General features: G+C 37.7%; 1 protein-coding gene and 1 long non-coding RNA gene across 3 annotated transcripts in view; one reads left to right on the top strand and one right to left on the bottom strand.

The window, feature by feature from the left end:
- Positions 1-22,535, bottom strand: part of LOC117221779 (uncharacterized) — a 176,645-nt gene that overhangs the window by 88,844 nt on the left and 65,266 nt on the right. The gene's annotated exons all lie outside the window — the stretch shown is intronic.
- LOC117221774 (uncharacterized) overlaps positions 1-22,535 on the top strand; it is a 196,436-nt gene that overhangs the window by 132,199 nt on the left and 41,702 nt on the right. For both annotated transcript variants that reach the window (XM_033472971.2, XM_033472972.2), the window contains exon 3: positions 12,786-12,930. In XM_033472971.2, the coding sequence (XP_033328862.1) occupies positions 12,786-12,930 (145 nt within the window). The remainder of the gene's footprint in view (positions 1-12,785; positions 12,931-22,535) is intronic.

Here is a 22,535-nt window from a genome sequence, read left to right as displayed (position 1 = left end):
TTCAGGTTAATCAAATGTATATTCAAGAATTCAATGGATGTGTAACATCTGCACACAAAAATTGTATTTACTTTAAGCAATTAATTCACGATCAATATAAAGAGAATTTAACACCTTCGATTGAATAATCCATTAAAATTAATATTTATTTTCGCGTATCTTCGATAACCTGACGTCAGGAATTCCAATATAACAGTCAAACGAATGAAAAATTAAAGATAAATAGATCGTGATCCTTAACAACGTGTTTTCTAACTATCGAGAGCTATCGTTTTGTTCCCTTTTTTTTAAACTGTTTGCGTCCGAATAAAGACTTCGGATCGCGGTTATGTTTTCGATCATCGGAAAATAAATATTGATTTTTCGGATTTTTTCCCATTAAACCGATGGAAATTTCAGAACGATCCGGCCGCAACAATGTTCTTCATTATATTTCGTGTAAAATATGATTTGTACCCGTAACTCATTAAAATTCTTTTCCTATCCGGACGTTCCAAGTAATTGTGTAATTATCTCGGCCCCCGCGATCTCGAGGAAAAAATAATAGGAAAATTTTAACTGATAACCGTACCGCTGCTCTCGACAAGTTAAGATTAAATTTTCTATCAAAGTTTTTAGGTTACGTACCCTTAATTATCTTGGAGCCGAGTTCTCCGGCCGGCAAGTAGGATCGCAATTAAAAATATCGGAGAAATAAAACATCGGCCGGACGTTGTCGCCCGCGTACAAGTTCTTGTATACATATATTATATATAATATATCTAGCCGGTTTGCAAAATTCCGGCCGGTGTTATCGTAAACGCCGTCCTGTGTCGTAGCCTGCGAAAGTTGTGGCCGATTTATTAAAAGTTTTAGCGTCGCGGAGCATGCGGGACATTTTGCCAGTTCTCGCACAATTATCTCCGCGCGTTAGCTTTTTGTTCGCGGCAATCGTAACTTCTGTGTTACGATGAAATTTACGCCCGCAATTAGTTCTCCGTTCGCGGGAACGCGACGAATCCGTGCTCGGCTCTTATTTTGACGAGGGAAAGCTATCTATGGTTTTCGTGATGGGGTCGTTCCACGCGAAATCGGACACTTCCTAGAGCGATGTCTCGAATTTCCGTGAGAATGTGTTCCAGTCTTTAGTGATACGTGAACGGACATCGAAAGCTTACACGAAACGTTCAAAATTGTTCATTTTACAGGTCTGTAAAATAAAGCGCCTTTTTTCGTTAACGCTAGATTTATGGAGCACTAACAGCAACTATTTTATGTTACTTCGGAAAAATGACAAGCAAAGATTTATTCACACTTTTAGCGATTTAAATCGTATCATATGTCTATCGAACGCGTCTAACGAATAAGTTCTTCACAAATGTATGTTTATAATTTTAATCACTAACAGCAACTATTTTATGTTGCTTCGGAAAAATGATAAGCATAGATTTATTCACATTTTTAGCGATTTAAATCGTATTGTATGTCTATCGAACGCGTCTAACGAATAAGTTCTTCGCAAATGTATCTTTATAATTTGAATCATTGCAAATTAAAAAGTTTGACACGTATCTGTCTAAATTGGACATTGTATAATTTAAAATAACAATCTACATATATGTTGGAACAGTAGTTTTGCATCATATATTCAAAAGGGTGTAACCAGATAAGTTGGTCGAACGTGTACCCTCTAACCAAATTAATTTTTGTTTCGACCATAAAAAAGGTCATTATTTAAAGAAATCTAAAAAATAATAATAATAATAAATAACAATAAATTGATATAAAACTGGCATTTCAACATCCTCAATTTAAACAATGCATTTTTCCCGAATTTTCGGTGGTTTCCAATTTTAATTACCAACTGTGCCCTTTCTGAAAATCCGAATTATTATTTAACCATAATAATACACTGCCATTGTAAAACTATTAATGTACTTTGATAGCTACAATATAAAATTGACATCTTTAAGTTTCCGGATTTCTAAAAAAATTGAGTTTGTAACAGTAAATTTTGAAAAATTTTCGAAAAGAAAATCGTGAATTTTTTCATAACTTTTTGTTGAGCAGAACAGAAGAAATAGAGCATAATTTGTTAATTCGATGTGTAACCTTACAACTACTCTTGTAGTAGAGATATTGACTTGAAACTTGGGCGAGAAGGTTTATTTTTTAAACAAAAATAAATTTATTTAGCAGGCACATTTGACTATCTTATCCGGTTACACCCTCTATAATGATAACTGGTGTGACCAATTGTGTGTGTGTGTGTGTGTGTGCCGTGCCTTTGGTTCGTTTTCGGTTCGATTTTATAATTAACTTTGCATTTTTCGACCTTTTTAATTCGAAACTAAAGAAAATAGAAAAGTAGAAAAAATTTAAACAAAATAAATATAGAGTTCATTTCATGCCCGAAAAAAACGAACGAAAGGCACAGAATTTGGTCAGCCAACGAACAAATTAATTAGAATGTCGCTTCGATCTCCCCTATTCCAAAAAGCGCCCGATTTCGCATGGAATGGCCCCGTAGTAAACGCGCGCTGCTTGTCTTCCAGCAACCTCCGAAAAAGTTTCTCATTTTCCGGGGCCGTGTACGCGGCAGAACCGATTTTCGATAGCAATTTCACGCGGGCGTACTCGCGGTAATAGTTTCATTACTTGCCGTGTTAACAGTGAACACTGGCAGCCGGAATGAAATACAGAATGCACGCACGCCGTCGGAATATTAGAAATACTAACAGGAGTTTTATTGGCGCGCAACGGCACACCGTGTCGATACTGCAATCTTCCGTCGCGCCGCGCCGTGGCAAATATGGTCGTCGTCATGTTTGCCTGAATCCGCAAGCTCTCCGAGACCCAGACTCGATTTTGTAACGCGCGATTTTTTTTTTTACGCGAGCCGAAACAGGACCGGTTGTGCCCGACAGGGCCAGATGCGCACCATTTTCAACAATTAAAGCGCACCTTTGTCGACAGGCTATTGTCTTTTTTTTGTGACGTTTTGATACGCTGCGCTTAAAAGCCTTGATGTTCAAAGGAACGCGAGCAACGGTCAAATCTGTGGAACGTATCCCATTTCAGCGTTGATATTCCACCGTGTAACGATCGCTCTCGCATTTCAATCCGGAAAGTCGCATTATACTGATACAATTTTAGCCTCACGTTTCCTTCTTTTTTTCTTTTTTTTTTTTTGTTTTTTGTTTGTTTTATTTTTACGCTCTCTCGTTTGACGCGGACACGCTTGCGAAAATATTTTCGCTCGAACATTAACGCTTGCGAAGCTTCGGTCGATCGTGTAACAACATCGTCTGCCCCCTCCCAGGCTGCATAGTATACAGTATATACACTCATACACGAAAGTATTCGGAACGCTTACCGTTTCTAACAGTCAATTGATTAAAGTCATTTATTAGCAAGAAAAATAAAATTGGACGTTTAAAATTCGCCGAAAAATTTATTTACGAAAATAATTCATTCTGAGACAAAGTATTATTCTCTGAAGAGAGTAAATTTAACGTTTTTGGTAGCGGTGGACGTCAAAAGCGGTGGAGGAAAATGGACACAGAATTAGAACCGCGAAATCTACGACCGACTATAAAACATAATGATGGATCTGTATTATTGGGTTGGCAACTAAGTAATTGCCGATTTGTTCAATGAAATAAAAAATTTTGTTTTTACTTGGAATGAAGTTTAATCTGTAATGTATTTTCCATTTTGTTCGATGACCTTTCGCCATCTCTCTGACAACTTGAAAATTCCACGCTCGTAGAAAGTCTGATCCTTTTCGGCCAAAAACTGAGTTAAGTGAGATTTTACAGCGTCATCATCGTTAAAAGTTTTACCACGAAGGGAGTTGTCCAGGGATCGAAATAAGTGGTAATCCGATGGCGCGAGATCGGGACTATATGATGGGTGTAACATCAATTCCCAAGCAATATCCATCAATTTTTGCCGAGTGGACAAAGACGTGTGCGGCCTAGCATTGTCCTGGTGGAAAATGACACCTTTACGATCGACCAATTCTGGTCGCTTTTCCTTGACCGCTGCATTAAATTTGTCCAGTTGCTAACATTCACGGATAATAAAAAATAACATAATAATAATAATAATTTTATAATATAACATTTACGGATATCATAAAAATGGGAGTCAGAGACATCTATAATTAGAGCAACTAATTACTTAGTTGCCAACCCAAATAGTTTGGGGCTGCATGGCATCTAGTGGAGTGGGAAACCTTGTGTTCATCGATGTGATAATGGATAAAACGAAATACTTAAAAATTTTGCAAGAAAATTTAGAAAGCAGTGTATCAAAATTGAATTTACCTAGGGTTTATTATTGGTTTATTGGTATTATTGGGATTATTGGTTTCAGTCTGACAATGATCCGAAGCATACCGCTAAAATAGTCAAAGAATGGGTATTATATAATGTTCCACACGTGGTGCCACATCCACCGCAAAGTCCCGATTTAAACCCCATTGAACATTTATGAGATGAAGTAGAAAGATGATTAAGTAATACGGTTATTACTTCGAAAGAAGTGTTAAAACGAAATATTATTGAAATATTATTTGAAATATTTTCCACTCAATGGAAAACAGACTTAGGGCTGTTATTAAAGCAAAAGGTGGATCAACTTCCTATTAAAACCTTTAGTTGTTCAATTTAAATAATTGTTAATTGTTTCGTTCGAATACTTTTGTGAGCCATTTCTGGTACGTGTTTACAATTAATGTACTGTAAAAACGCTATATATTGTTGAATTATTTTCTAATTTCGCTTACGCAGTCTTAAGACCCATCCCTTGTTATATGTGTTATATTATATCAAATACTTCAGTTTATTAATTGAATTGAATTTTATTAATTGAATGTTAGAAACGTAAGCGTTCGAATACTTTCGTGCATGAGTGTATCATGATTCGATTGTGCTCGTTATAAGTACTATTTTAGCGATGTTGAAAGCAGCATTATCTTTAATACAATTGGTAATTTGAAATACGGTAAGATCTAAAAGGAGGGTGTTGACATTATTCGATTTATAACAGCATATATTAACCAGTTATATTATATGTTAATAATACTTGGCAACAAATAATTGGAACTATTACCTATTAAAATGCAATACCTCTTTTAAAACTGAACTAAAAGACTTGAATTTTAGTGAAATTTCAAATGGTCTAGTTTACTGGTACAATGACTAAAATATGTAAATCTCGGTTATTTATATGCATGCTGAAAACCGCAGTTTTTCATGAATTTCAACCAAAAACACGTAATTTTATATCTTTCATTGCATATAGCACGACTATGCGTCAACCAACTTCAAAGAACTTTTCAGTATGCATATAAGTTACGGAGATTTACGGGACGCATTTTTTAAACTTTGGTTCCAAGTTCGGATAAAATAGTTAAAAACGGGAGTTCTTTTCCTCTTTTTTCTTTTCCAGCATTGGCAAAATTGAAAAAAGAAAAGAAGTATTTTAGTCATTGTACGGTAAACCAATCCCTTTAATAATTAAGAAGGATTCAAGTCATTTACTCCAGTTTTAAAAAAGTTGCATTTTCAATCGGTTATTTAATCGCTGAAATTTTAATTGAAATATGGTTAAATTTTGGAGTAAATTATTTGATCTATACATTTGCATATTAATTCTATGATCTCGCGTGAATCTTGCAAATATTTTGAGAACGCGAAGTGGGTTTTCGATGCAATGTTGCTAACGCGAAATAGAGATATGTGTATTGAACATGAAGATAATTTAGAATATGATTTAGAAGCAAATGAAATAGAACCGATTTTTCGAACTCCAGGAAAACCTGCAAATGTGAAGAATGGCTTTCCTGTCATGTAAATTACACTGATGACAAAAAAGAAGAGAGGAATGGTTGCGGTGCTTCATACGTGAAATGCGGGCGCGCTGCTGCGAACGTGCTGGTTATGACACTAGAAATAATGTCTGTGACCATTGTAAATAATTTATACGTCTTGAAAATAATACTTATCCAACACATTATAGTTCCTGCGTTGTGTTTTATTTAGTCGCAAGAAAGAATAATTTTGGCAAACAATTTTAATTGAATTCTTTTAATTTGATAAAATCCAAGCAATTTGAAACACTTTGTTTCATTATGCAAACTAACTAACCAAAGTTTCAGATCATTTATATTGTTTTATTAGTAATCGTTCTTAATTTTGATCAGCGCGGTTAGTTTAAAATTAGTTGACGTTGCAATCGTGAAGAAAATTTGACAGAAAGGGGTTCGAAATGTCGATAGCCCCGGATTCCCACGTTTCGAGTCTCAAATAATTGCGAGACAGTCGCATTTATTTTCTCGAGATCCGTGGCCACGTCACTGTCGGGAATTAGCCGGCGATATTTCTAGAGGCATCGCGCGTGGGGTTGTCCAGCATTTCGCAATTAAAATCTCTTCATTCGCGTAAATCCGCGAATTCGACGGCGGCCGACCATGCTGCGTCGGAGTACGTGCTTGAATTTTAACGTGCCGCGAAAGCATCGCGCTCAACCAGCTGACTTTTAATTATTTCTGTTTACGCGACACGACAAGATCGCGGTCGCTTCCGCTTGCGTCCCGAAACGGCTAGCCAACGGAGATAATTAAAGATGAATTATCCGCATTTAGACGTGGTCGCTCTAAGACTTCTTTCACACGGTAATATATGCATTTAATAGAAATATCGCGATATACGATATATGATGAATTAAATCGCTCGATACGATTGCTGTGAATTTCCTTGTGCTAGTCCTACGCTTATGTAATTTATTGCTACATCGAATCGTGGCATGTGACCTCCGAATTGCCTTCGAATAGTAGCATGTGGCTTTCGAATTGTCTTCGAATCGTGCCATGCGGCCTTCGAATTGCCTTCGAATCGTGGCATGTGGCCTCCGAATTGCCTTCGAATCGTGGCATGTGGCTTCCGAATTGCCTTCGAATAGTAGCATGTGGCTTTCGAATTGTCTTCGAATTGTGCCATGTGGCTTTCGAATTGTCTTCGAATCGTGCCATGCGGCCTTCGAATTGCCTTCGAATCGTGGCATGTGGCCTCCGAATTGCCTTCGAATCGTGACATGTGGCTTCCGAATTGCCTTCGAATAGTGGCATGTGGCCTCTGAATTGCCTTCGAATCGTGACATGTGGCCTCCGAATTGCCTTCGAATAGTAGTATGTGGCTTCCGAATTGCCTTCGAATAGTAGCATGTGGCTTTCGAATTGTCTTCGAATTGTGCCATGTGGCTTTCGAATTGCCTTCGAATCGTGTCACGTGGCCTCCGAATTGTCTTCGAATCGAGGCATGTGCCCTCCGAATTGCCTTCGAATCGTGTCATATGACCTCCGAATTGCCTTCGAATCGTGGCAAACAATTAAAAATGAAAATGATATTTCCACGGCAAATGCCTTTTGAAACGCGATAGCTTTTTTTAAACTGGACCACACGATTCGAACGTTTCAGAGATATTAGAAGAACTAGTTTACCGGACAATGTATAACAAACTCTTTTTTTTTTAATTGTAATTAGTTGGAACTGTAAGAAAATAGAAGATTCGCGTTTTTTACCATTTCTTTTTTATCTGAGAATGAAAGGACATATCTGAGTTCAGTTTATTTCAAACTGACATCCTTTCGAAATTAATATAATAAGGTTAGCTTAGGTTTTTCTCGATAGAAACGTCGAAAAAATCAGTTTTTATGTCTTTTTCAACTATGACGCTCCAAATTGAAAAATCTGAAAAAATTCACGAACGACTATTACAACAATATATCGATACCGTAAAAATATAACCTCTAGACTTTTCACATGAAATCTGCATTTTTTCGATCATTTTGAGATTCTTCAGCTTTTGCAAGCAGAATTTTCAATTTAAAAATCTGAAACGTATTGTAGAGTATGTATTTTGATGCTTGACATGTCTCAGATTTGTCTTCAAATTTCTAAACACCAATAATTAGAGAGAATAGATCAAAAACTGATTTTTCGATCTTATCCCATAACTTACATCCCGATCGAGATATCCGATCGAAATTTTACACGGTACGTTTGATGCGCATAATTCGGCTCGAAGGCAACATCCGCTTCCTTATCCGCGTCTGTAGCCTTCAAAAGAATTTAGTACCGTTTATTGGAATTACCGATATCTAAGAATGGTATCACTGTGAAATAATAACGGTTTTGTCACGAGAAAATAAGCGTTCTAATATCGCTAATATCGACTACCGGGATGTTCAGGTTTGAAACAAAACGCGTTCAGGGTTCACTGGCCTTTTTTGTTTTATCGATCGATATGCGTTCGACCGAGTGGACGAGGAGACACTCTTCATCAAGCTCATGTCGTGATTAGCCGCCTAGCTGGGATACGACCCGGTTATTTACGTTTATGTCCTTTTATGTGTCTTTCATATATGTATAATTAAATATCCATATCAACGTTAAACGTGTCCTAAACTTATTTCAATTATTATATATAATATAATTATATTATATTATATGAAATATATAATATTAATAATTATAATAATATATAATTATTATAATAATTATATATATTATTATAATAATAATATTAATAATTATAATATATTAAAATATATATTATATATATTATTATAATAATAATATTAATAATTATAATATATTAAAATATATATTATATATAATATTATATATAATATTTATTTCAATTATGCCAGTTATCCAATTTTGACAAGCTCAAAGGTAAAAATATGAAAGGAACTACGGCCATTTACCAATTATGTGCCGATAATTGCAATGCCTAGCGGAAGACCGTAGTGAGAGAGGCATTGACAAGTCCGCGACAAGCAAAATCCCAAAACGACACACAATCCTCGGTCAAGCACGATAGCCTTGATACTTTTCTCGTAACACCAAGTAACGAAGCCGCGAGAGGTAAAAAAAAACGAAGCCAGTCTCTTTCCAGTCCAACAACCTGCCACCTCGTTTCCTCCATTTTTCTTCGGTTTAATTCTGTTCCAGGCAGTGTCCGTAAGACGCAACAAGTCTCGGACGGATTAGGTATTCGCGGGAAATAAATCGCATCGACATACTAGAGCTTTGGAATTCATTCCCCCCTCTCCTATTAATCGGCTAAGGAAATAACTGCCGCGATCAAAAACGACTTCTCCACGCAAGGAGAAACAATCGTTCGGATCAGGGTGTTCGGAACACGGCAGACCACGGATTGTTTTCGCAATCAACCACTCTATTCCAGGTGTTCGGTTCGCAACATTCCTTGCGTCGGCGTCTCTGCGCGTTCCTTTCTTTCTTTTAGCAAAGCCGGAAACACAGAAGACAAATATTGTTGCGCATATATCGATAACGGTAATAGAATCCTCGCAGTTTGATACCGTGCGCGCGCGCTCGCGCGCGGTTTTCTCCTGCTGTGCGAAAAAGAATGTCGTTGTTGTTTGCGCAGCCGGTGGCTGTGTATTTGCGCGTTACAGTTCTGTTTGCTTATCCGGCGTAGCCGGCAGCAATGTTTAAACAGCAACACCGCCGATGAAAAACGCCGCGGGCGTTTCATTTTTTTCGACGGAGGTATTTCGAAATTCCGCGATTCGGGGGTGGTTCCTTCGGTCGCGGCGTAACGGGAAGTTCGTTTACGTTTGGTGTTTAGCCATAACGGGCTTTAAAGCGTTACCGTGACTCTCGTTAAAAGTTCCGACTTGGAACCGCATATACTTATCCGCTTACCGCGCGGAGCTTAGTTTATGGTACGCTTTAAGAAATTCCGTTCCGACGCCTTAAGGGCAGATTAGAGTTTGCGAAACCTTTCAGGAAATTCTGTCCTCTGTTCGTCACGGCGCACGGTGTTCCCAAACGGCGAGATCGCGGTTAAAACCGCACAAAACGTCTCTCGATTTAATCAGAAATCAGTGTTTCGGGGTTCTCGGGGTCGCCGATTACGATTCTGAAGTTAACAAATTTTTGAAAACACCAAATGACAAACTTAACCCTAGAAAGATAACCATATGACAACGTACGTAAAAGATAACCATACGCTTCAGAGGCGCATGCTTTTCTAAGGCGTCAATTTTATACTAACAATGGATATTTATTTAAGTTAATCTAGTCATTTCAAAGGTTTGGCATTATTGTAAAAATAAAATGCATTTATATTATATTTTTTTTATATTTTAAGTAATTTTAAACTTAAATCACTAGACCTCTATGAAAAATTAACAAAAATCAACAGTCTTCGCAGGCGCCTCTGCGACGTAGGTTATCTTTCTCGGGTTAATGTGGTGGATATATGTGTTAGGTGTTGTAATACCGTTAAAAATGGCGAAAGTTTCTTTCATATTTTTACCGATTATTCGAGTCTGCAACACCGGTAATTCCGGTAAACAGTGATACATTCTTTTAAATTTGAATAAAAAAGACTGTATATACGCGATGTTTCCAAATGGAATTAAGTTGAACGAAGTCGCTGGTTGCTTTTATGTACACTTTAATATTACAGTACAACTATGGTCTTAGCGATGCGTTATTTGCGTTTTATCTGCGTTCTTAGAGTTCTACGAGTTCTGGGAGTTCTAACAGTTCTGGGAGTTCTAACAGTTCTGACTAACGTTCTAGGTGCCCTTCCGCTTGTCACCTCGGTTTTTTTGTTGATTGGTGGATGGTGGGTTTTGATGGAGGAAATGAAGCGTTTTTGATTGGAGATGGGTGTGTCGGAAGGAACTTAAAATGAGGAGTGGGAAACTGTTCGAAAGTTCGGGTTGTAATTTTTCCGTTTTGTGAAATATGGAATTTACGAGTCTGTCGCGCGTGTTCTCCGTTCGTCGGGTCGAAGGGTATTTTCGTTCGGATGCATTTTTTACTGTCGCAGGTATATTGCTTAATTGCTCAAGGGATGGCCAGGGATGTTCGACCTTCGGTGTTGCCGTCGCAACAAAGACAACTGAAATATCGAAAGAAGTAAATGTAATAGAAAATAAAGCTAAAAATGTAACACAAGTCATTAAAAAAGAAATGATATATCTTCGGAAAGAGTGGGTTAAAAGAAGATATACAAGAGTGAGTCACAAATTAGTTCTCACAATTTTATAACCCCTTCCGATGGACTGACAAAAAAAATGTTTCCCATCAAAGTTAATTAGTATTTAACCGACAAGAATATGCAATCGTTTGAACTTAAAAAGAAATTGATTTTCGATGAAGAAACAAAGTCGTCGTTATATTTTTGAATGAAACTAGGTAATTGTAACTTCATAATATTTGTTCGTTTATGTTTACATGCGAATTCTTTCAAATATTGTGGCAATTATATCATCGTATGACATAATTGAATGGTTGAAATATAATAGCTGAAATAGTTGAATTCGTCTCGATGTCGCCTATAGTACTATCAAGTTAAAATTACCTGGTATCGTTTAAAAATATAACGGTGACCTTGTTCTTTTATCGAAAAGCAATTTGTTTTTAAATTTAAACGATTGCAATTTCTTGTCGGTTAAATACTAATTAACTTTGATAGGAAAAATGTTTTTGTCAGATCATCGGAAGGCGCTGAAAAATCGTGGGAACTAATTCGTGACTCACCCTGTATACAAATGGCGTTTGATGTCTTAATGATCAGTCGACCTAACCAGTGTAGAAGTTGAAAGAGCTGTTTCCGCGGCTGGATTAATCTGTATGAAAATTAGGTCGCAATTAAGAGATGACAGCCTCGATAGATCATTTCGCCCTCCGCGCTTAATTTTTTAAAATAGCTGACAAATAAGCGAAAGTGTTTATGCTTTCGAAATTAATGCACCTTTTATTTGTTACATATATTTTATAATTAATTTATATTTAGAATAAAATTTTATATGTTTTTATTCTTCTGTAACACTTGATTACTTGTTAATACGATCTTTATTATTAATACTTACTATTTTTTGATATCGATAGCTTTTTGGAAATGCAAAATGCCGATAAACTGGTATTGATGAAAAATTGCACCGAATTAACGGTAATTGAAAAAGTTGTTTTTACAATCCCTAATATGTGTAGCAAAAAATTGTTTATCTCTCTAAAATACGTATACAGAATTGTTTTTAACGAAATGATCTAACGATAAGGTGAGGTACGATGAGTTTTAAGGTACGATGAGTCCGTATAAACTTATCATATTAATTTAAGGAATTGCAGTTATCTTATCCTTTTTTATTTAACCGTGTATCAATCCAACTTCCCGTACAAATTCAATAAACAAACAAATAAGCAGAGTAACAATTAATCATTACATATATAAATATTCTACTTGATAATATTCTACTTGATAATTCTACTTGATATAAATATTCCACAAATAGCATCCATTTTACAGAATTGAAATTAAGTGGCTGTTTTCAGAATTGTGCGCCTCTAACTTTACGCTTCCGCAGCATTTTTCGCACCACGATTAATCCACGGCAAATGAAGAAAAACTCTGAGTTCTGGCCATTTTGCAAATATGAGTAATAAAACATCCGTATCTCGGGTTTTCCACATTATTAGAGGATCAAAAATTGTACTTATCCAATCCTCCCCTCCCCCCCAAAAAAAGTTAATTTTTACGGATTTGCCCACGATTTCGTCGTTCATAAGCGCTGTGCAGCGCGTTGCGTGTGCTCGGACTTTTCTTCATGCTGCCGCGGCCGCGAATATTGTTTGTTTTCGGTTCTGTTTCTTCCAGCGGATTGTATACATCTGAGAAAAACGATGGTGCTCGAGAAAAATGATAAACGCGAGGGATGTTTGCATCTAACGGCCGTTGTTTCTCTCGTTTTGCAGGCGGACTTCTCCTGTAAAAACACGGAGCAGACCGTGGGCGCGATTTATACTCGCACGAACTTCGTAACGCTGAAATACGTCACCGACTCCTGGGGCACTAAAGCAAATGGCTTCCGTCTCGTTATCACTGCCGTCAAGGATCCCAGTGAGTACTCTTCTTTACGTATACACACAATTTCTCTTTTTCATTTACTTGTGCAAGCTAGAAAATCGGGATCGGCCCATTATGGTGCACGAGGCGCCCCAAAGCGGTAAATAGTGCTGACAAAAAATACGACATAAAGTAATATAAAATATGATATAAAACGAAAAATGTGCAGACAGTTAGTTGAACGTTTGAATCAGAATGTGGTATAATTCGTTTTCCATTTTTATGAATTATTAAACACGGCTACACAACTCCAACGGATTCGATGGAATTTGTGTGGAACTTGATTTTGTTAGTACAATTAATTTTTACTGACTTATGTGTGTCATTTAATATTTTTATTTTCATCTTAATCCCTTGCACGAGATGACTGGTTTTTATTTCTCTTTTACAATTACGGATACTATAAAAATGTTTCTATAAGAGATTTTTAAATAAAAATTTATCTAGAAATTGTACGGAGCTTAAATAAATTTAATCTTGTTATTGTTATAAACCAGTACACATTTGGTCGTGATTGGGGCTGGGTAGTTCTATTGTTAACGAAACTGGAATTGCGTACGAAAATGTCTAGCAGTACTGGAATCAAGCTTTTACAAAGACTTAACGTTAAAAATTTATTCCTTTTTAGTTTTTACGAAATTATATATTTAATATTTGTATTTTATAATTATATTTTTATTTGCAAATGTTGTTAAAAATAGATGCTGTTTTTACTAATGTGTCCCCCGCGTGTCAAATTGATACTACTGTAAAAAAAATAAACAAAAAAATCAACATATTTACATCATTTTACGTTATATGTTTTTTCATCGATAACAATGGATATGTATGCTTTTCATTAAAAAGATAAAAGTCATAATGTCCGAGATAAATTTCTCTAAAGATAGCAAAATAAGATCACATATAGGAAGCCTCATTGTAAAGTACCAAGAAGCTTTGTTATTAAATGTTCGATTTCGATTAGAAAATACTCGTCACCGTTTCGGGATAGTTCCTGTTTCATAGCGCAATTATGTGCGCGTTTCAAAAATTTCTTTGATTGTCCCATCCGCCGAACGAGAATTCTCGTAACACAGCTACAATTTTTCCCCCCGGTATTTACGAATATTGCGATGCAAACGAGTTGGAATGAAGTTTCAGTTTCGAGCGACTTTCCGTAAGAAAGTAGAACGACCGTCCTTTCTTTCGCAGATTCGAGAAAGCTCTCTTTTGAGAATGTTCTGCCCGAGCCGGTTCCGCTTAATGAAGTGGTTAATGCCCCGTGATTAAAAAAGAACTCTCCGCGAGCCGGACGGAGAAAGAAATTCGTCGCGGAACGTTTTTCCATTGTGCCGTCGCTGATAAGATTCTCGTTCTGCTTCGAACTCGTTTCGAAAACGCGACCGAAGAGTTGACAATTCCGCGGGGGGGTTGGAACTCGACGAAAAGCGATTTTATCGACGCAGGGAATCACGCGAGATGAAACTATGCTCGTGACCGGTTGTCACGAAAGAGTTGAGATGCCAATTACGGGGCCGAAACGGAAACAAATTCGATCCGAAAGATATTGCAGCGGGCGAGCTCTGAAACTCGCGGAACGTTGGACGGAAATAAATGTGGAACAGTAAGTTAACAACGCCGCTTATTATAACGGCGTTCGAATAACGGTCTCCCGTTATTTTGTGGAACGGTTTCAATGCCCCCGGTAATTTTAAATTAACAGCAACGCCATGACGGAAGATAATACTGTCATCCGGTCGAATAAAATTCGCTTCTCTCCAGCCGTTCTCAGTTGGAAACGAGTAAGATCGTCGTCCGGGAAATCTCGGTGAAATTCTAACGCTGAAACTCCGTGATAAATTAAACGCGACGTTTCGCTTCCAGCACGAATTTTCCTGCCGGCTCCCGGTTCTCGGTTCTAGGGGGGGTTGAAAACTACGAGTGTACAAGCCGAGACGAGAGCTACGAGCTCGGAGCTGGATCTCTGGAAAACAGATTTACTGAGCTCCTTTCCCCGGCATCGATCATCGGGCCACTGAAAAAGTCTTTTATTCCGCAGCGCCGGTGTTTCCAGTTAACAACAACCCTTGTCCGTCGTCGAACAAGTTTGTTCACCATTTTCTCTCGCTCCCCCTCTCACTCCCCCCTCTCTCTCTTTCTCTATTTTTGTTCAGTGTTTAATCAGTTAGCTGTTGAAACGCCTGCACCTAAAACATGTTGCAAAAAGTAAGAGATGAAGAATATACTATCTAACTCAGACACTAAATGTATACTGGTTTTTCATAATAATTATTTATATTGCTTCATTTGTTCGTTTCATTTAATCTTGGCCTGCAAATATTCGAAACATCTTAAAATTTACGAACGTGCAGGGTGTTCGTCCATAAATGACCAAGTGAACATCTCGTAAATGGTTGAAGAATCAGAAAGGTTTAATAGAAGAAATGTACACGGCTTTAAGTCGGGTACAAGGTGCGGATAAATTATTTGTTTCTATTTGTAACTTTTCTGAGCTATGAAGGTCAACTGACAAGAGGAAGTCCTCAGGGTGACGCTCACTTTTCAATGAGATTTGGTACAGTGATAGAGTTTGTAAAGTAGAATCCAATGACACCCGGCTTTAGCGGCAGACGGCTTATAGTTTTTAAGGTAATTAATGTTAAAGTTGGTAATAAAATAACAGAAAGATTCAGTGAGACCCCCGCCTCCACTTCTGTTTTATTAGCAACTTTTGCAATCAATCGAATTAATTGGAATCACAAATACGAAAATATTGTATAAATAATATTAAAAAATGTCTTGGAAACTAAGTTAAAATCAAAATGGAATTCTATAGATGCAGATTGCATGAAAAATTACTTGAATTAATGCCGAGAAGATTGACAGAAGCAATTAAACAAAATGGTTATCCAGCAAATATTTTAGTATTAATTGTTATCATTTTTCGTTAATAATAAATATTGGTATATTTTCGTATTGCTTAGTTAATTTGGAGTGTAAGAAATATATTTTGGGAACGAACAAGAATCGTGAAAATTTTTGCAAACCCTTGAAATAGCTTTTATAAACATAACCTCGTGCCAATAATTCTGGGACTCACTGTAGTTTGGAATCTCTTGAGAAGATTAGGATATTTTCTGCACGGCCTTGCGGCGTTAACTTCGACAAGGAGAATTAAGGTTATATCTTCTTCTTCCGTTTTGGTATTTTCTGCATTCCGATAGTAGGTGATCGACTGTCAGCGCTTGGTTACACAAGTTACAGAAATGAGCCGTTTATTTTGAAAGTGGCATAAGTCACTTTACCGTAATGAAAAGTGGTGATTTCTTAATGTTTATACGAAATTATTTATACTGAGAAAAATATCAGTATCCCGAGATAACAAATACAAGTAAATCTTCTCGAAAGTTAGCATCCATATTTTTAAACGTGTTAGAACGCAAACCCTTAAATGTATCGATTTAAAAACAAAGTGACTTACGCCACTTTCAAAATAAACGGCTCAAATGTGGTTGTTCCGTTTTCTTGTACAGGTGTATTCGCGTGTCATTTTACAGTGTCCTAAACCGAAAATTTATTGCACGAGGATGGCCATCTGTTTTGCAGTTAGACCTTTTTAAATCACTAATAGTGCTTTGTGGCTGCATCCTATAACCACTGCAACATATCTCGTTGGCCGTTTCCATTCTCGAGAAGCCCAATGATGCTTAACCCCTTGACATGCAATGACGAATTGGGGTCGTCATTCATTTCGTGTGCCACTGTACACTTCGACGAGTCTAACTCGTCAAGAGCTGTTTTCGGCGGACGCCGTGCAGTATATTATTAAATTACTCAGTTGCTTCACTCGTGCGTCGATTCTGGTTTGTTTACAATGTTCAAGATGCCCCACCCTCCCACCTTCTCGACAACACCAATAACATTCGCAAATCAAAATAAAACATTCTCTTTCTCAGCTTGCACATAACTGTTCAGTCGAGCCAAATTAAATAGTATTTTTCGGACGCGTCAAATTCTTATTTGTATTGTTATGTATATGTATATTGTATTATTATTATTATTTGTATTATTTCTTATTTGTATCTTCAAATTTGTATTTGTATATCAAGAGGTTAATTTAACGTCGTTGGAATACTATTTGCACGGAGGTACATTGTATCGCGCATATGTCGCTTACTTCTTCACTGAATGGGACACACGGCCGACTAAATTGATATCCTAAAAGCAACAAGCGTTTTTGCGCATTTCTGCGGCGACCTCCTGTGTTTCTATTCCGCCTCCATGCTTCGTACACTCAAAGAGCTATTTAATCGGACCATGATCGGAAAATTCTTTTCAGTATCTCTACTGACCGGCAACTTTTTTCCGTGCAACATTTACCTTTTTTCACTCGCGTGTCGTTGTTATTAAATGGAAGTTCGTGTATCCTTCTTGTTATTCATTTTATACCAAGCTCCCCTCTCGACTTTCCGTTACGTACAATCACAAACAATAGTATTTTACATTTCTAGACAATCGAGGTGTTTTGTTTAACACTAGAAAGACTGAAACTTAGTATATACCTATATTGCCCATTGTGAAAGAATAACTAATGTGTGAAGAAATTTGTTTAAAATTAATTTTTAATATTTTCTTATATTATTTGCAGTTATATAACAGGTTATTAGTAAATATTAACAATAAAAAGAATTTAAGATACGAATAACAGGTACTACTTTAGCTTATCGAGCAACTGCAACTTATCTAGTATATGCCCAAATCGACAATTTATCATGTACTTGTATGTTATCATGTAACGGTAATCGAAAAAAATGAAAAATGTTATTTCAATACAGAGCCGAACTGGTTATATAAGAAATTTACTCAATTCAATGATAAGAGTCATTTGATTATTTTAAATTTCCCAAGCAGTCAAAACGGCTGCTTTTGGGCAACATAGGTATAACACATATATTAGGTCTACCGGAAAGTTCTGGCCGTTTTTGAATTGAAATATAACACAATTTTCATACATTTAATAATATTTATCGTAGAATATACTTTCCATCGTTCCTTATGACTTCTTGCCGGCGTGATGGCAACTTGTAAATGCTATTTTTAAAAAATGATTTATTTTTAGAGGCGAATAACTCAACTAGTGCTTGGTTGACATCAGCTTCAGTTTTGATTCTTTTTTCCTGTAAAAAGTTTTGCAAAGAGAGAAACGAGTGATAATCGGAGGGTGCTAGGTCTGGGGAGTATGGCGGATGCGACAGAATTTCCCAGCCTAGCTCTGCGATTTTCTGACGAGTCGCCAAAGCAGCGTGTGGCCTGGCATTATCGTCGGTAGCCATGTTTTCACGATCGCGTCTCACTTAATAATAACATGAGACATCTTTGTTTCAGTTTATTTAGGAGAGTACATGTGTGTAAATGCAATGATAAAGAGAGATTGCCATATATGTCTCAAATTAACATGTGCATATGGATTGAAACTTGAAGTGACGCTATCGGACAGAACTTTCCGGTAGACCTAATATAAAATGAAGGAGGGGGAGAGGTAACTACAATTATTAATAAACGCATTTATATGTTGTACAAAAAGTCACAAAATTCTAAGAAATTGTATCATTATATATTAGGGGGGCCGGAAAGTAATGTCGTTTCTGCGCATATTTATCTGTTTGAATTTAATGTAAATGAACGACATAACTTTCCGGTCCCCCTAATACATAATCTTTCTTCTAATTGAAATTAAAAAGCAGTCAAAAAATGACTGCTTTTTAATGCCTTGGGCAATCTAGTGTTAATTATTAATTTCGTGTTAACGCGTCTGATCGGAAACTTATGGCCAGGCTTTGCATTACCGAAGATCGTAACATTACAATAGTTTCTTCGAGGTTATACGTTTGTACGCGGGGATGGGCTCGCGCACGTAGCACGCATGCTTCAGCGCTAAGGACCTCTCCATTGTTAAGGTTAATGGACTGTTTCAGTCGTCAACCGGGGAACACTCGAAAACATTGGAACACACGTATAGTCCGAGAACCGGCGGCGCGGCGAGACGGTATCGCCGAACAAAACAAACATTTTCACGAATGAAATTAGAGTCGGTGAAATTTAAATAGCCGTTCGGCATCGATCCGGAAACAGCGCAACGGTATTCCAGTGTTCGGTATAATGCGATGCTTTGTACGGAGCTCGGCGTGTGTAATTCGAGAAATTCCAAACTGTCCGGAATCACGGAAGCTTCTTGCTCGGACGCTGTTGGACGCGTTTCGGGCCGGCCGATTGTTGCCGGTAATATTAGCGTGATCCTGCGGCCGCGGCATGTTTTACGCGCAGAGAACCAGTTCGAGCCGAAGCTAGTTTTCCCATCGCGTCGCTCGCATTATCCGAATCTTGGTGTAATTCCATCGAGGATGGGAACGGGCCACGGCCGCAAATACAGGGGGGGTAGCTGAAAACTAAATGGGTGAGATTCTTACCGATAATATTTTTCATATTTCTCTAATAAACAAATCCTTTACGTCCCTTAACGCGATTATTTATTATTAAATCAGCTTTGCAAATCATTCGTTAATCTTCACTGTACACCTTGTATATAAATTTCATATGGTACACACGAGGTGTCATGCACGCCAGAAAATTAAAACGGCTGTCACGGTTAAACTACATATTATTTCGGGTCCGAAAAATTAGTAAATATTCTTCAGACGTTCTAAAGTAGAGGTGAACAGCGTTTTTCTTAAAAATATCACTTTTACGTAATAACAAAAATCCGGAAAGCTCACGCTTCGTGACTTGTTCAATACTTCGAACGCGGCTCGAGTCCGTCCCGACCTTCTGTCAAAGCCTCGTGCTGCGGACTCTCTCGCAGACTCTCTCTCTCTCTCTCTCTCCCTCGCACAGTCACCTCTCATTGGCCAGTGTTTTTCGTTAATAACTCGTAAACAAAGCCGCAGATTGCATTTTCCCAAAGGAAAAAGTTACTTCGAATGACCTCAGCTACCCCTCATTTTCGACTGTTAAAATAATTGTGGAACACCCTGTATACATAAACCGTCGCGTTAAGAGGCTAATTCGTTGGCCGGCTACTAGGTGTCGCAGCGAGCGAAAGTTGAAGCCGGACTCGCGTTAGAAAACTCTGCGGCACAGGAAACTAAATTATGAACCGCTTTGACTCGAAAATTACACGGTGCCGATAATTTCGTTCTATTTTGCATGCAAATGAAGTTTAGCACGGTGAATATTGGCGAACTTCCGCTTTTGTGTGTTTGCCACCGGGTTTTACTTGACTTTTGGCGGACCGCTGCCGGCTTCCCGGGCCGTAACACGCGCGCAGCGTTTTGCATTATTCCCCGGGCCGGACTCTCCTCGATTCCGATGGCTATTCATTTTTCGGTACGCGCAATCGTTCATCAAATATTTCACAGCGGATAAAAGCACGCCGAGTCCATCGGGTTCGTCTTGCCAGCCGTTTCCTCGAGCAACTTCTAATTGAAATTAAAGATTAAAGAGCCGGTGTCCATTACAGGCAGAGAGTGCCGGTCGGTTTAATAGATATTCCGGACCCGTGTAAATAATTAATTACAATATTTCGAGAAAGAACTCTCGCCACGCTTTCTCGAAACATTGGAGCCGAAACACGCCAGCGGTCTTAACTCCTTAATGCACAATTTGTTTGAAGAAGGCCGGCCAAAAAAAATCAATTTTTTTTAATGTTAAAAAGCACAATTTAGAACGTTGTCTTGGCAAGAAAATTACAAAAACACAAAAATAATCAAAATTTTTATTGCAATTCTAATTTTCAGAATATGACTATTATTATTATTATTATTGTTATTATTATTGTTATTATTATTATTATTGTTATTATTATTGTTATTATTATTATTATTATTGTTATTATATTCTATTTTACATTATATTTTAGTAAAATATATATTGAAAAATGAGCGAATCAGAATCTGAATATGAATACGCTGTCGGAAAGCGGCTCACAAGGAAGAGATAAGTCGTAAGTGATAAGTAGAAAAAGGATATATTTTATACTTGAATAAGTAAGTGTTATAGCTTATATAATCCCATGTAAATGATAAATATCAATAAAACGATTGTGTTTTTTTTTTTGCTTTCACATTGTTATTTTCAATTCTCGATTGCATTCGAGTGTGAAAAATTATAGCAACATAAAGTACAACGCCGCTCGAATTATCTCGAGTGTGCACAGTTTGGCTAGTTTAGCGCGCTCGAGTTAACTCGACTAACTCCTACGGCTAACACGTAATGCAAAGAAACTTTCGTGCAATATAACATTTCTTTTTTCTATTGTTTATTATTAGACCGTGGATCGTTGTGCGAAATAAAAATTGTCTAACTCGATCGTAAGAAATAGTAATGAAATAAAAAGACATTTCTTCTTGTAATAATTTAAAAAAATAGATCGTACTTTCTTTAGTCGTTTTTATCGCAATTACATAAAAAATCCGCGGTCTATTTTTGTTATCTCATATTATATTCACCATTGTTATTGTCAGATTTATTTTATTGTGACAGTCGTTTAAAGAGTTCACTGTAAATTATACAATGAAATAAAAATTTTATTGTATCATTCATTTACGTGTAGGCTCTAAAAATAAAAAAGAATAGCGGCCATAGACGGGTGCAATAAACCCTTTGGTGCACAGATAGTTGGACCTGTTTATGATGCGAGCGACAGCAAAACTGATTTTGAGATAACCGTTTTCAGCGCATGTAATTTCATATTTCGATTTATTATACTCTCTTTTATCTTCATCTAAAAGATTGCGTTTTAAAGGGTGTTTTATAACTTTTGTCTGTAAGTGTATGCATGGACTCTATACAGGGTGTCCCAGAAATGTCTCGCAATCCGAAAATGGGCGATTCCTGAGGTCATTCGAAGTAACTTTTTCCGTAGTGAAAATGCAATCCGCGACTTTGTTTATAAGTTATTAATGAAGAACCGTGACCAATGAGAGGCAAGGTCAGCTGGCGCGAGGCAACCGAGCCAATGAGCGGAACTGGGCTTCGTGCGCTCGTTGGCTGGGCCGCCTCGCGCCAGCCGAGCTCGCCTCCCATTGGTCAGTCTTTTTCGTTAATAACTCGCGAACAAAACCACAGACTGCATTTTCGCTAAGGAAAAAGTTACTTCGAATGACCTCAGGAATCCCCCATTTCTGAATTGCGAGACATTTTTGGTACACTCTGAATGTATTCGACCAGACTGAGTACGTCAACATACTGGCACGGCAATGCGATGACTATAGGGATTCTACTGGACCTAGATCGGACCAGGAACGGCACGATAGTGTTCAACCCTAATCGAAAATGGTCGCTCGATATCTCGCCTCGGTCCTCGGCTCTTCCTTTGCCCCGAGATGAGCGCGCTCGTCGACGCGATGCGTCGCGTCCGCTCATGTTCCGTCCTCGCGGATTCGATTCTCGGACGCACTTCCAATCTTCTCCACTTCAATCGAGACGTTACACGTATCGATCCCGTCCGTCGACGTGTCGCCCGTCCGGCCGTTCGTTCGCCTTCTTTCAATATCTCGCGCTCGCGCAATTTTTTTCTTTTTTCGAGTCGTATCGCCGCGAGCCGAAGAAGAGAAAGGGGCAAG

The sequence above is a fragment of the Megalopta genalis genome, chromosome 7 (genome assembly GCF_051020955.1).
Source record: "Megalopta genalis isolate 19385.01 chromosome 7, iyMegGena1_principal, whole genome shotgun sequence".
Taxonomy (NCBI): domain Eukaryota; kingdom Metazoa; phylum Arthropoda; class Insecta; order Hymenoptera; family Halictidae; genus Megalopta; species Megalopta genalis.
This window is presented reverse-complemented; position numbering and strand designations above follow the sequence as displayed.